The sequence below is a fragment of the Aquarana catesbeiana genome, linkage group LG13 (assembly GCF_042186555.1).
Source record: "Aquarana catesbeiana isolate 2022-GZ linkage group LG13, ASM4218655v1, whole genome shotgun sequence".
NCBI lineage: Eukaryota > Metazoa > Chordata > Amphibia > Anura > Ranidae > Aquarana > Aquarana catesbeiana.
Genome location: NC_133336.1, coordinates 229,737,645 through 229,752,603, shown reverse-complemented (window position 1 = coordinate 229,752,603; position 14,959 = coordinate 229,737,645). Strand labels below are relative to the sequence as shown.

Below are 14,959 nucleotides of genomic sequence, written 5' to 3'. Positions count from 1 at the left end.
CATCTGCTGCATGCTGAGCGGAGATGGTAGAAAGAAATCCTCAACCGGTGGAAATGGAAACAAACTGACCAGGACTCTGGTGTAGCTGCAGTGGAGGATAGAATTCACTGGGTTGAAGTTGGACTTGAGAAAGTGCATGTGCTCGAAACACATTGTCATAGTAACACCCCACACCATTGTTTGTGTTCCACCTGCTCTCCACGGTGTGCGACTCCTCCTCAGCTTTGGTTGGTATTTGGCCGGCCTGTTATGACGTCATTCTTGGGCGCTGTGACCCTAGCCAACGCACAGGGACGCCACCTTCTGTATCGCTATCTGTAGCTCTTGATGCGAGCCTGCTCTCAGAAGCCATAACTCCATCTTGCTATGACAACACATTTCACAGGCATGCGCTTTCTCAAGTCCAACTTCAACCCAGTGAATTCCATCCTCCACTGCAGCTACATCGGAGTTCCGGTCAGGCCCTTTGTTCTGGCGCTTGTTCTTTTTTAAGTATCTCATAGTATTAGCACTGACCACTGTATTAGTGTCACTATTGATGTCAGTGTCCGTTAGTGTACCCCCCCAGCCAGTGTCAGATTGCTCGCCACACTATCACAGTGCCACTCACAAGTTGCTGACCAGACGCTATAACTTTCACAGAAACTAAATAATATACATTTATTGGGATTTTTTTGTACCAAAGACATGTAGCAGAATACATTTTTGCCTAAATTCATAAAAAAAAATTGATTTTAGAATTACTTTATTTGATATGTTTTATAGCAGAAAATAAAAAATCCAGTGTTGATCAAATACCATCATAAGAAAGCTCTATTTATATGAAAACAATAATAAAAATTAAATGTGGGCACAGTGTTTCATGTCCGCACAATAGACAGTTAAAGTAGCACAGTTCTGAATATCAAAAAATGCCCCGATCATGATGGGGGCTAAAACCATCCGGAGCTCAAGTGGTTAATACCGATTTTTTGTGAATATTAATTTAATTGTAAAAATGTTGAGGTTCCTTGAAATTCAACCAAGACTATTTCCTTATTCACTTAGATGTTTCATTGATGTACTCCGATTCATAGAAATTATTCTTTACTACCACTTGTTGTGGAAGTAGATGAAACAAACAGCAGCAGATAATACAAATCCAGAGATCACCAGTCGTATTATATTCTGCACCGTGTAATCTGAGGAGAGAACCAGAGATGGAAGTTATTTGATTTTTACATTACAATTTTGAAATATTACAAAACTTATATATGAAGGGCCTAGATAAGCTTCCTTCTCATTGGTCACAAGAAATAATATTGTTTCATGTTCCAATAATACAGTATGTTCTAATATATTCCATTAATAAGAGGAGAGGTCACAAAGACACAACACCTAACTGGGAGAAAAGTGCGTCACCTGCTCCAGAGGTGAGTAAGTCAGAAGACTGGCTGACCAAAATTTCAAATCCATTAGCAGGCAAACCATTAAAAATATTTATTTCAACTGTGTATTTAACCTTATGTTTTCACTTAGAAGATCTTTTACTATACTTTTCCTCCCCAAAGTCTTCACATTATGGAGGTATACATTTTTTTTTTAGAGCTTAAAATGTTACTGTCAGAACCTGGATCACCTGCTGGTGGCACTGTGACTCCCAAAACAGAGGGTTCTAGTTCCAGTGTTCACCAGCAGGTGTTTCCCAGCAGCCAGCAGATCCCAGTAATCAGTCTCCACCTGATGCTGGCTGCTGGGTAGGTATTTAGTCCCTCCTCTACCAGTACCTCTCACTTCAGTGTTTTGCTCTGCTAGCCAGATACTGTTTCCTATTTTTCCTGCCCTTGATCTTGCTCTTGCCCTGTATCCTCTACCATGCTACCTTGTACCTGCTCCCTTAATTTCTGATCCCAGTCCTGGTTCCCCTCTTCCTTACATCTCTGGTCTTACCTTATTTATCCGTGTTTCTCATTTTGTACATATTGGATATAGTTTGTTTTCTAGTTAGAATTTCTGTTACTTAGGCTACTTGTTAGGTATTTTTGCCACTTAGTTGATGGTTCACTTGTATCTTTTCATGTTTTTGTTGTTTCCTGTTTGCTGGTGTTTGGATGTCTTTTATTTTAATGCTAATAAACTTGCTTAAATCATATATGGTCTGGTCTCAGTTTTCTAGTGCAGCTACGCAGATTTGGCCATCCCTGCTGCTGATCCCTGACAGTTACTTAGAAGGGATCAGTGATTAAATATAGTTGTCTGTTAGAGAAGAGAGAGGATTCAAAGCCCAAACATCAGGGTCTTGTTTGGCTGCTGTAGGTCCATCTTAATGATGGACAAGAATAAAAGGAAGAAGGAAGCCTTTAATGTCATGTGTGCCAGGAAGAAATCAAAACCCTACTGAAGTAACTTAAGCTTGGTTGGGTTTTGGTTTCTTCCTGGGTGCCCTATATATATTTTTGTTCTTATACATCCTCTATATCTCCCTTTACAGCATACTCAGATATCCAATATTGTTAAGTTCTTGTACCACCTTTATTAAGGATGCACTGTTGACCATATATATGCTGATGTCCACCGAGCTAGCACCATCTACGTTGTTGTTTTCTGAAAGCGATGTGTAAGTGGCACAGACAATAATTTATTATATTCAGAAGATTGTTATGTTAGTAGAAATATTTTTATTTCCTTTTTTTTTCAGTTCTTGCCACATTTCTTTGCCACCAAGATTTAAAGGTTCGTAAGAAGCTAATTGATGTGAAACACCTTGACCTCTTGGGATAATCCATTAGAGATATTTGAAATTGATACTAGATATGGTCTACATTGCTTTCTAGGGATTTCAATCCTGTGTTGTTTTTATATATGTTTTTAGGCTTTGTAATAAAACTCATTGTAATTTTTTTATCTCAGTAGAGAAAAAAGGGGGGGTTCCGGCGCTCCGTACAATGTGATGTCTAAAGTAAATAGTACAATGGTAGCTATAATAGCACATTAACATAAGGCAGGTAAATTCTGGAATGAGGAGGCAGCCATCCTCAGAGGGTGTCCATTACCTCTGTTGATAATCAATGTTGAGAAAGGGGGGGGTGTGGAGGCGCCAACTGTAGTAGCTTATTTATGCAAAAATGAAAGTTAGTGTAAAGATTACACTTACTGGTTCGCAGGATGGAAGTGTTCTTTAAGATGGGCAGTGTCCTAGGATGTGCTGTTATCTTGTTTCCGGCTCGGATTTCATTCCTTCAGCCCTCTGGGTATAGAGCCTGTTCACAGGCTGAACCGCTGCATCCAGTGTATGGAAAGCTCCACGCTGACCACTCTGGAGCGCGGAAGCGGAAATGACGTCACTGATGCACGGCAAGCGTCCAGGCTGGTGTTGGGGATGGTACAGGAATTGTACAGGCTACGCGCTCGGGGCTCACAGCTCCTTCTACTGGCCTTTTCAGTGAATACGTGGTGTACTGCCTGACCTGCCCATGTGGCCTCTTTTATGTGGGCAGGACCATACGTCCCCTACGCCAACATTTTGGCGAACACAGGCGTTTCATAGAAAAGGGCTGGGACAAACATAGTGTCCCTCTTTTTTTGAAGGAACACCAAAAATCTACCATGGGCCTCAGTGTTTGGGTCATTGAGGCCATACCCAGAGGTCTTCCTGCTGCAGAACGTTTCAAACGCTTGTGTCGGGAGGAGGCCTACTGGATATATTCATTGGGTACTCTCTCGCCAGGGGGACTCAATGAAGAATTAGAAACACATTCTCTGTTGTAGCTTACTTTCTTTCCCCCCCTTTCCCCTTTCTTATTATTAATTTTATTTTTCACCTTCTCATTATATATATATATATATATATATATATATATATATATATATATATACTTTGTTCATCACTATACAAACCATGTAGAAGTTTTTTACAACATAAGACACCTCCATGGTCCTTTGCTGTCGTATCACCCAGTTACCTGGGTGACCGCTGTCCCCTCACGGACCCAGATAGCAACTCCACCGTCCAATACAACAACCCCCCCCTTCCCCCCCACCCCTTCCCTCATCTCCCTCCTGAGCTCATCCTCATAATGTGTATTCCAGTGCATTTTAACCCAATTTTTTCATTTTTTCCTACTTTTTATTTTTATTTTTCATTTTATTTTCATTTTTATTTTTATTTCATTTTTATTTTTATCTTTCAATCTTTATTTCCATTTTTATTTTTATTTTTAATTTTATTTTTGTTATTTTTATTTGTTCATCTTTTAAATAAATGTTTTATTCCAATTCCATTTACAATTATTATCCTTATATTTATTAAACTTACCCCCAGTTCATCATATTTTTAATTCTTCATACTTTTACTTTCAATTTTTTTGTGCTTTTTGGAAGATTTTGGGTCCGCTGGCTGTTGAGGTTCCACAGCCACGGACCTCCAGCCCATACACTTAAACCTAATTGCCTCCACCATATATTCAAGCTGCTCTCCTCCTGAGAGCAAAAAGGCCAGTAGAAGAAGCTGTGAGCCCCGAGCACGTAGTCTGTACTATCCCTGTACCATCCCCAACACCAGCCTGGATGCTTGCCGTGCATCAGTGACGTCATTTCCGCTTCCGCGCTCCAGAGTGGTCAGCGTGGAGCTTTCCATACACTGGATGCAGCGGTTCAGCCTGTGAACAGGCTCTACACCCAGACGGCTGAAGGAATGAGATCTGAGCTGGAAACAGGACAACAGCACATCCCAGGACACTGCCCATCTCAAAGAACACTTCCATCCTGCGAACCAGTAAGTGTAATCTTTACACTAACTTTCATTTTTACATAAACAAGCTAATTTTTTTATATAATCATGTGTCTGTCCTTCAGCAAAGTCAAACATATAAAGGGTCTTTTTGAGGTTGATACAAATAATGGATGGGGTACAATGGAAACAGACATTTTTTTCTTCTAGTTTATAAATCTTGTTCACAAACTTTTCAGTAAACGCTTTTTAAGTCTAGGGAGGGGACAAATCTTGTTATTCTGGACATTTTAAGGGCTAATTAGCAAGCTATTGTCAAACAAAAGACATGGAAAGCTGGGCACCGCCATGGGGCACTGACATGTACCAATGGCAAAAAAAGATATTTAATAATATTACCTCATTTAAAAAGTATACATAGAATTATCAGCTCTCCCTAAAAGCTCCAACCCACATAGACAATGTGGCTGCTGTTGTGAGCCCCCCTTTTATAGAACGGGACTGGGTAATCCATTCCTTCAAATAATTGGATTTTGCTGTCCCTTATTTTTGGAGGTAAAACTGCAAACTTTTTGGCCAAAAGTTTGTGATTCACAAACTTTGCAAATCCCAGAGATTTTCTACAAATCAATGGTGATGGTGAACCGGAGCCTCATTCCCTGTGCTGATACTGGAATGAAATCAAAAGTGTATATAAGGATAATGTATAATTGATCCAAAGGCATTAATTTAGGTTTACATGCTCACCATGTATCTGGATATAGAACCCATCACTCATCTTACCCATTGTGTTATTCACCGTCCTCACATACAGCAGCTGATTGCAGGTGCAGGAAGACTGGCAGCACATGGCAGGTGGAGAACCAGCGGGAACCAGGCAGTATGCAGAGCAGGACAGGTGAATGACTGGATGGAAGGTCAGACAAGCCAGGTCAGCAACAGACGGTCAAATATAGGCATAGACGTAAGCAGAGAATGGTTGGAATACAGGCAGAGGACAGCAACACAAGATCAGGAAGATAAGGAGGAAAAGGAGGTAAGCGGAGTCCAGAGGAAAGCCAAGGTCAGGGCAAATAGCGTTCAAGCGAGGTCAATTCATGCCGGCTCAATCACAAAAGTCAGCACTCAAGCAGATACAGGAACACGGGTAAAAGCTGCAGATCAGACAGCAACCAACAAGTACAGTTGCTGAACTTATATAGGCCACTTGGTGCCAGTATCATTTGCAAATGAACGCACACTTGCACATTTGCATATGTACACACCTGTGCACTGCAAGATGGGCACCCGCAGGGCCGCACCTGAGCATTTGTGTGCACCTTGGAGCTTCGACTGCACTATGACCAGCGCGTCCCTGACACATACGTAACTAATGATGGCCTAATTTCATGTGCTCACCATGTATCTGGATATAGAGCCCATCGCTCATTTTATTCGCAGTAATAGAAAGAATATATGCAACAGGATGCATATAGGGGACGCCCCTTTGGATTTTGAAGGCAGAAAGGAAGTAGGAGGAGTAGGTAATGGTAAAAGGCAGAAGCAGTGCCAACTTTATTGATGTACAAAAATGAATAAAATGTCTAAAAGACAAGACAAACATGTACAGTGAATAAGCAATATCTTTACAAATAATTGAATATAAGACATACAGAGCATTGTTAAATAATATCACCCAGTGCCATCGACCCCAAAGAACCAACACAATCCAAGTGGGTATAGTGGGGGTAGGTGGCTAGTAAATATATCCCAACATGTTTCGGAGAAGACCGTAGTCAAACTTGTATATTCCTTCTTCAGGGGGATTGTTTTACATACAGACGGGTGAAAAATATTTTTTGTCTCTAGAATATAAATGTGTAAGTAAGTAAATAACATATGCAAGTAAAGACCAAAAAATGGTCTTTTTTCTAGCCATTATTGTATAGAGTAACCAAAAACATAGTACTTACATAGTCAAGCTCATGTCATAAATTAAAAACAGATAGGGGAATCACATGTTGGCTGTGAAGGTCCACAGATGACAGAGAGGGTACCTGCGGTAATACGCAGAGCCGCAGGGGCACTTTCACAAGGGACGCCCAATCCTCCCTGTAGCAAACAATGTCACCAATTAGGGGAAAAGATTGCACATAGAGAGAGGCAAGGAAGTAAGTTTCAAAGCTACAGAGTGTGTGGTAGCTGGCCATATAGGTACCAGGTCCACATAAGGCATAGTTCCTACCTTAGTTGTAAGCCAAGGACATCTATTGCTGACAATCCAGTATCTGCCAAAGAATTTGCACAGGACATCCGGGTGTGAGCAGTAGAAACACCTATATATAGGGGCAGTAAACCAATTCAGTTTAAGTAATCAAGTTGTTTCAGCTTTGTTTAAACACAGGGAAGGTGTGTCAGAAGCAGCCAATCACTGGCAAACAGAGAGACCGTCCCTGCCGCCGCGTCGACACGCACGGCATACAGGGATGTGTCTCAAGGGGCGTACCTCAGGCGCAGGGGCATGCGGCATAGTCACGCCCACAGGTGGCGTGATGGCGTCACGCGTCAGCGCGCCACCGGCGGAAAGGCTTCACCAATCGTCATGGAGACAACGGTGAGAGTGTATAAACGCTCCACCCCGCGCTGCCAATCAGAGACGGGGAAGGAAAACTCTTAACGGACTCAGGCTGCACAGGAACAGCCCGCCCACCGGGTGTCGGCGCATGAGTGACAGCGCGGAAACACAGGGGCATCCGACCCTGCCATCTAGTGGGTGGATGGAAGAAGACAGCCAGCATGTTGAACAAAGGAAACCACAACAATAATACATAAGGAAAAATAATCAAATAATAAAACACAACAACAAAGGGAATGACAAAGGGAGGGAAGTATTTTCACAATATATACCAGAATATATCATTACACATAGTTGGAATAATTCAAAAAATATAACAAGATTGTTAATAGTGGAAAATAGATCTGAAATTTGGAGGAGAGGAAAAATGGGGGAGAGTTGGCAAAATATTTACATATTGAGTTCACAAACCCCAGATGAAAAACCTGGGAGAAAGGGTCTGAAGTTGAAAGCCTCATTCAAACCTGGTGGCGAGGTGGCTCGTAGATTATGGATCCACCTGAGTTCACATTGAAGGAGGCTTTTATTGAAGTCACCACCTCTAGAATTGAAATGAATGCGATCAAGTCCCAAAAAATATATTTTGGGGATCGAGATGGGATGTGCAAGGGCCATGTGTCGGCGAAAATAGATCTGAAATTTGGAGATTTGCTGATTGCAGGTGCAGGAACCAGGGGGAACCAGGCAGTATGCAGAGCAGGACAGGTGAATGACTGGATGGAAGGTCAGACAAGCCAGGTCAGCAACAGACGGTCAAATATAGGCATAGACGTAAGCAGAGAATGGTCGGAATACAGGCAGAGGACACCAACACAAGATCAGGAAGTTAAGTAGGAAAAGGAGGTAAGCGGAGTCCAGAGGAAAGCCAAGGTCAGGGCAGATAGCGTTCAAGCGAGGTCAGGTCATGCCGGCTCAATCACAAAAGTCAGCACTCAAGCAGATACAGGAACACGGGTAAAAGCTGCAGATCAGACAGCAACCAACAAGTACAGCTGCTGAACTTATATAGGCCACTTGGTGCCAGTATCATTTGCAAATGAACGCATGCTTGCACATTCGCATAGTACACACCTGTGCACTGCAAGATGGGCACCCGCAGGGCCGCACCTGTGCATTTGTGTGCACCTTGGAGCTTCGACTGCACTATGACCAGCGCGTCCCTGACACATACGTAACTAATGATGGCCTAATTTCATGTGCTCACCATTAGGGATGAGCCGAACACCCCCCGGTTCGGTTCGCACCAGAACCCGCGAACGGACCGAAAGTTCGCACGAACGTTAGAACCCCATTGACGTCTATGGGACTCGAACGTTCGAAATCAAAAGTGCTCATTTTAAAGGCTAATTTGCATGGTATTGTCCTAAAAAGGGTTTGGGGACCCGGGTCCTACCCCAGGGGACATGTATCAATGCAAAAAAAACTTTTAAAAACGGCCGTTTTTTCGGGAGCAGTGATTTTAATGATGCTTAAAGTAAAAAAAAAAAAGTGAAATATTCCTTTAAATATCGTACCTGGGGGGTGTCTATAGTATGCCTGTAAAGTGACGCGTGTTTCCCATGTTTAGAACAGTCCCTGCACCAAATGTCATTTTTAAAGGAAAAAATCTCATTTAAAACTGCTTGCGGGTTTAATGTCATGTCGGGTCATGGCAATATGGATGAAAATCAGTGAGACAAACGGCATGGGTACCCCCCAGTCCATTACCAGTCCCTTTGGGTCTTGTATGGATATTAAGGGGAACCCCGCACCCAAATTAAAATAAGGAAAGGTGTGGGGCCACCAGGCCCTATATACTCTGAACAGCAGTATACAGGCGGTGCAAACAAGACAGGGACTGTAGGTTTGTTGTTAAGTAGAATCTGTTTGTAATTTTGAACATTTTTAACGTGTTTAGCTCCAGCCAAAAAATCTTTTCTAAGCTTTTTGGAAAACATAGGGAAGGGTTATCACCCCTGTGACATTTGTTTTGCTGTCTTTCCTCCTCTTCAGAAGATTTCACCTCACTTTTTTGTCCCAATGAAAAATGTTTTTTGAAAATTTGGGTTTTTTTGTGGAACAAGGATTGGAAAGCATCAGTGGAAAGGAGAACTTGTTTTCCCATATTAACTCTTACAGGAGAGAATTTCCCTTCCTAGGGGTAGATTTCATCTCACTTCCTGTTGTCTCCTTCCGTTTGCAAGTAGGAGTCGTTTGTAAGTTAGATGTTTGAAAGTAGGGTCCTGCCCTATATACTCAGCAGAAATTTGGGCCTTAGGTGTTGCTGTGGCCACAACACTGTAAGCCCTCACAGGGCCCTGCTGTGAAATATTAGATCAAGAATTGTAATTACATGCCCCTGTTGAACAGGAGCTGAAAAATTAGGCCTTAGGCACTGGTGCTGGTGCCACAACACTGCAACCCCTCACAGACACTCTAGTTGGAACGCAGGAACGAGCCCTGCTGCAAATTATTGCTTCAAAAATTGTAATTACACGCCCCTGTTAGACAGGGGCAGAAAAATTGGGCCTTAGGCACTGGTGCTGGTGCCACAACACTGCAACCCCTCACAGACACTCTAGTTGGAACGCAGGAACGAGCCCTGCTGCAAATTATTGCTTCAAAAATTGTAATTACACGCCCCTGTTAGACAGGGGCAGAAAAATTGGGCCTTAGGCACTGGTGCTGGTGCCACAACACTGCAACCCCTCACAGACACTCTAGTTGGAACGCAGGAACGAGCCCTGCTGCAAAGTATTGCATCAAAAATTGTAATTACACGCCCCTGTTAGACAGGGGCAGAAAAATTGGGCCTTAGGCACTGGTGCTGGTGCCACAACACTGCAACAAGCTATCAGCGTGATGATTGAGGAGGAAGAGGATAATTACTCAGGGATAGTCACTCAGCATCAGCATAGGCAGTCTTTGAAGGGATCTGAGATTTCAAAAAAAATTATTCGGTTACATCAGCATCAGGTGCTTGGTAGCTGGTGGTGATCCAAGACTCATTCATTTTTATGAAGGTCAGCCGATCGACCGAGTCGGTGGACAGACGCACCCTGTGATCGGTTACCACGCCTCCAGCAGCACTGAATGTGCGTTCCGAAAGAACGCTGGATGCAGGACAGGCCAGTAGCTCAATTGCATACTGTGCAAGCTCTGGCCAGTGATCCATCCTCAAGACCCAGTAACCCAGAGGATTTTCGGTGGGAAAGGTGTCCAAGTCTGATCTTGCCCCTAGGTATTCCTGCACCATGTAAAACAGACGCTGGCGATGGTTGCTGGAACCGATCATACCTTGGGGCTGCGGACCAAAAAATTGTCTGAACGCATCGGTCAGACGGCCACCTTCTCCACCGCTCCTTCTTTGACTGACCGAAGCCTCAGCAACACGTTGTCCAGAAACAGGAGTTTGTAACCTCCCAGTCTCTGGGAACGCGTTGCACAGACCTTTCTGCAAGGCCTCCCGAAGATGTTTCATCCTCTGCTCCCTCTGCGATGGCAAGATAAGGTCCGCAACCTTACCCTTGTAACGTGGATCAAGGAGGGTTGCCAGCCAGTATTGGTCCTTCTCCTTGATACCACGAATACGAGGATCCTTACGCAGGCTTTGCAGGATCAGGGAGGCCATGCAGCGTAGGTTTGCTGAGGCATTCGGTCCGGAGTCCTCTGGGTCACTAAGAACGACATGGTCCGCAGCCACCTCCTCCCAGCCACGTACAAGTCCATGTGTTTCTTGGGACTGATCCCTTAAAGACTGCTGCTGATGCTGAGTGCCAGGCTCCACCTCCATACTGACACAATCTTCCTCCTCCTCCTCTTCCTCCTCGTCCTCTTCCTGTGTGATCGGCGGGCACGCAGGAACACTGTCTGGATAAAGGGGGCCTTGAGAGCTAAGGAAGTCCTCCTCTTCCTGCCTCTGTTCTGCCTCAAGTGCCCTGTCCATTATTCCACGCAGCGTGTGCTCCAACAGGTGGACAAGGGGGACAGTGTCACTGATGCATGCACTGTCACTGCTCACCATCCTCGTGGCCTCCTCGAATGGTGACAGGACAGTGCATGCATCCCTGATCATGGCCCACTGGCGTGGGGAAAAAAAACCAAGCTCCCCTGACCCTGTCCTGGTGCCATAGTCGCACAGGTACTCATTTATGGCCCTCTGCTGCGTGTGCAGCCGCTGCAGCATGGCCAACGTTGAGTTCCACCTGGTGGGCATGTCACAGATTAGGCGGTTCTTGGGCAGGTTAAACTCCTTTTGGAGGTCCGTCAGCCGAGCACTGGCATTATATGACCGGCGGAAATGCACACAGACTTTCCTGGCCTGCCTCAGGACATCCTGTAAGCCCGGGTACCTGCCCAAGAACCGCTGCACCACCAAGTTAAGGACGTGAGCCAAACAGGGCACATGGGTCATTTGTCCCTGTCGGAGGGCAGAGAGGAGGTTGGTGCCATTGTCGCAAACCACCATTCCTGCCTTAAGTTGGCGTGGCGTCAACCACCTCTGAACCTGCCCCTGCAGAGCTGACAGAACCTCTGCCCCAGTGTGGCTCCTGTCCCCCAAGCACACCAGCTCAAGCACCGCATGGCATCTTTTGGCCTGCGTACTTGCGTAGCCCCTTGAACGCCTACGGAGCACCGCTGGTTCCGAGGAAGAGGCCATGGAGGAAGAAGAAGAGGAGGGGGTGGAGGAGAGAGGTGTGTCACAATCAGCATTTTGGAGGCGTGGTGGCGGAACAACCTCCAACACTACTGCACCTTGTCCTGCATCCTTCCCAGCTGCCAGCAGAGTCACCCAATGCGCCGTGAAACTTAGGTAACGTCCCTGTCCATGCCTGCTGGACCATGAGTCAGCGGTAATATGCACCTTACCGCTGACCGCCCTGTCCAGCGAGGCATGGACATTGCCTTCCACATGCCGGTAGAGAGCCGGAATCGCCTTCCGTGAGAAAAAGTGGCGTTTGGGTACCTGCCACTGAGGAACCGCACATTCCACAAACTCACGGAAGGGGGCAGAGTCTACCAACTGAAAAGGCAGCAGTTGAAGTGCTAGCAATTTTGCCAAGCTAGCATTCAACCGCTGGGCATGTGGATGGCTGGGAGCAAACTTCTTTCGGCGGTGCAGCAGCTGGGGCAGGGAAATTTGCCTGGTACAATCTGACGTCGGTGTACCAAAAGCAGATTGCCCACAAGTACTTGGCTGTGACACACCTAATTCTACACCTTCATTCCTCTCACTGCAGGTCTCAGAGAGGACTGAAGGTCTAGTGGGGTTGGAAATCTCAGCTGATGAGGAGCAAGGAGAGATCCTCTTTGTTCTTTGGTGTGGGTCTTTTAGATACGCTTGCCAACGAACTGCATGGCAGGTCAACATATGTCTGGTCAAGCATGTGGTACCCAAGCGGGAGATATTTTGGCCACGCGAGATACGCTTGAGACATATGTTGCAAATAGCAGCGGTGCGATCTGATGCACTCGTCTCAAAAAAGGCCCACACCAAAGAACTTTTTGAATAACGCGCAGAGACTGCAGCGCCCTGCACATGTGGAGCTTTGGGGTGTGATGCAGTCAATGTGCTGCCCTTAGGCTGGCCCCTGGAGGGCATCCTGCCTCGTTGGTGATGTGCTGCCGCCTCCTCCTCCTCCTCCTCCTCCTCCTCCTCCTCCTCCTCCTCCTCCTCTCTCCTATCAGGCACCCACGTTGAGTCAGTGACCTCATCATCCCCTCCCTCCTCATCACTGGAGCAAACCTGGCAGTATGCTGCAGCAGGGGGAGCATGACTGCCAGATTGCTGTCCTTCTTGGGCACCCCCTCTGTCCGCGCTCATGTTACTGCCTTCATCGAGCTCAGTATCGTCATCAGAGCCTTCCAAACGCTGGGCATCCTCCTGGAGCATGTACCCAACACTGTGGTCAAACAGTTCGAGGGAATCCTCATGAGGACATGGTGGAGCTAGGGAAGGAGTCACTGATGACATTGAGCTGAGGGAAGAGGCCGCTGCTTTGCCAGACAAAGCACCCTGGGCATGGGTGAGAGAGGATGAGGAGGATGAGGACGGCTTGGTCATCCACTCGACCAAGTCTTCCGCATGTTGCGGCTCAACATGGCCAGCTGCCGAAAAAAAGGCCAAGCGTGTCCCATGGCCACGTGCTGATGAGGATGCACCGTCTCCACGACCAGCACTAGACACAGAGCCTGCTTGCCCTCTCTTATTGGCTTGTGACTGTCTGCCTCTCCTTCTTGGCCTTCCAGACATACTAATGGCCTGTAGCTGCACTAAGCTGGGATAGAACACCTGTAATTTTCTTCAAGTAGCTTTATATACTGTAACCAGACAAGCCTGCCTGTCAGTAGGAAGATAAGAGGAACGGATCTAGCTGAACACTGTGAGCAGGACGCACTGTACTAAATGTAAATAGTCTAGCTGCCTGACCGTGGTACTAATAGGATCAAATAGAACACCTGTAATTTTCTTCAGGTAGCTTTATATACTGTAACCAGACAAGCCTGCCTGTCATTAGGAAGATAACAGGAACGGATCTAGCTGTACACTGTGAGCAGGACGCACTGTACTAAATGTAAATAGTCTAGCTGCCTGACCGTGGTACTAATAGGATCAAATAGAACACCTGTAATTTTCTTCAGGTAGCTTTATATACTGTAACCAGACAAGCCTGCCTGTCAGTAGGAAGATAACAGGAACGGATCTAGCTGTACACTGTGAGCAGGACGCACTGTACTAAATGTAAATAGTCTAGCTGCCTGACCGTGGTACTAATAGGATCAAATAGAACACCTGTAATTTTCTTCAGGTAGCTTTATATACTGTAACCAGACAAGCCTGCCTGTCAGTAGGAAGATAACAGGAACGGATCTAGCTGTACACTGTGAGCAGGACGCACTGTACTAAATGTAAATAGTCTAGCTGCCTGACCGTGGTACTAATAGGATCAAATAGAACACCTGTAATTTTCTTCAGGTAGCTTTATATACTGTAACCAGACAAGCCTGCCTGTCAGTAGGAAGATAACAGGAACGGATCTAGCTGAACACTGTGAGCAGGACGCACTGTACTAAATGTAAATAGTCTAGCTGCCTGACCGTGGTACTAATAGGATCAAATAGAACACCTGTAATTTTCTTCAGGTAGCTTTATATACTGTAACCAGACAAGCCTGCCGGTCAGTAGGAATTTAACAGGAACGGATCTAGCTGAACACTGTGAGCAGGACGCACTGCATTAAATGTAAATAGTCTAGATAGAAGATAACAGGAACAGATCTAGCTAAACTGAATACAGTGTATATATATATATGCAACACCTGGGATGCATATATATACACAATACACTGTAAGTGCAGCTAACTGACTGACTGTTCTGCCTAATCTATCTAACTCAAATCAAATGACACTGTCTCTCTCTCTCTCTATCTCTCAGCACACCGGAACACACACTACACAGGGCCGCCGTGCAGGCGGCCTTATATAGTGTGGGGTGTGTACTAAATCCCCTGAGCCATAATTGGCCAAAGCCACCCTGGCTTTGGCCAATTACAGCTCTCTCTACTGACAGCGCTGTGATTGGCCAAGCATGCGGGTCATAGTGCATGCTTGGCCAATCATCAGCCAGCAATGCACTGCGATGCCGCAGTGAATTATGG

At 45.5% G+C, this 14,959-nt stretch overlaps 1 protein-coding gene across 1 annotated transcript in view; it reads right to left on the bottom strand.

Annotated features, from left to right (window-relative positions):
• Positions 1 to 698: 698 nt before the first annotated feature.
• Positions 699 to 14,959, bottom strand: part of LOC141116689 (Fc receptor-like protein 3) — a 76,765-nt gene continuing 62,504 nt past the window's right edge. Inside the window, exon 14 of the mRNA XM_073609079.1 lies at positions 699 to 1,181. Coding sequence (XP_073465180.1) covers positions 1,090 to 1,181 — 92 coding nt within the window. The 3' untranslated portion in view covers positions 699 to 1,089. The remainder of the gene's footprint in view (positions 1,182 to 14,959) is intronic.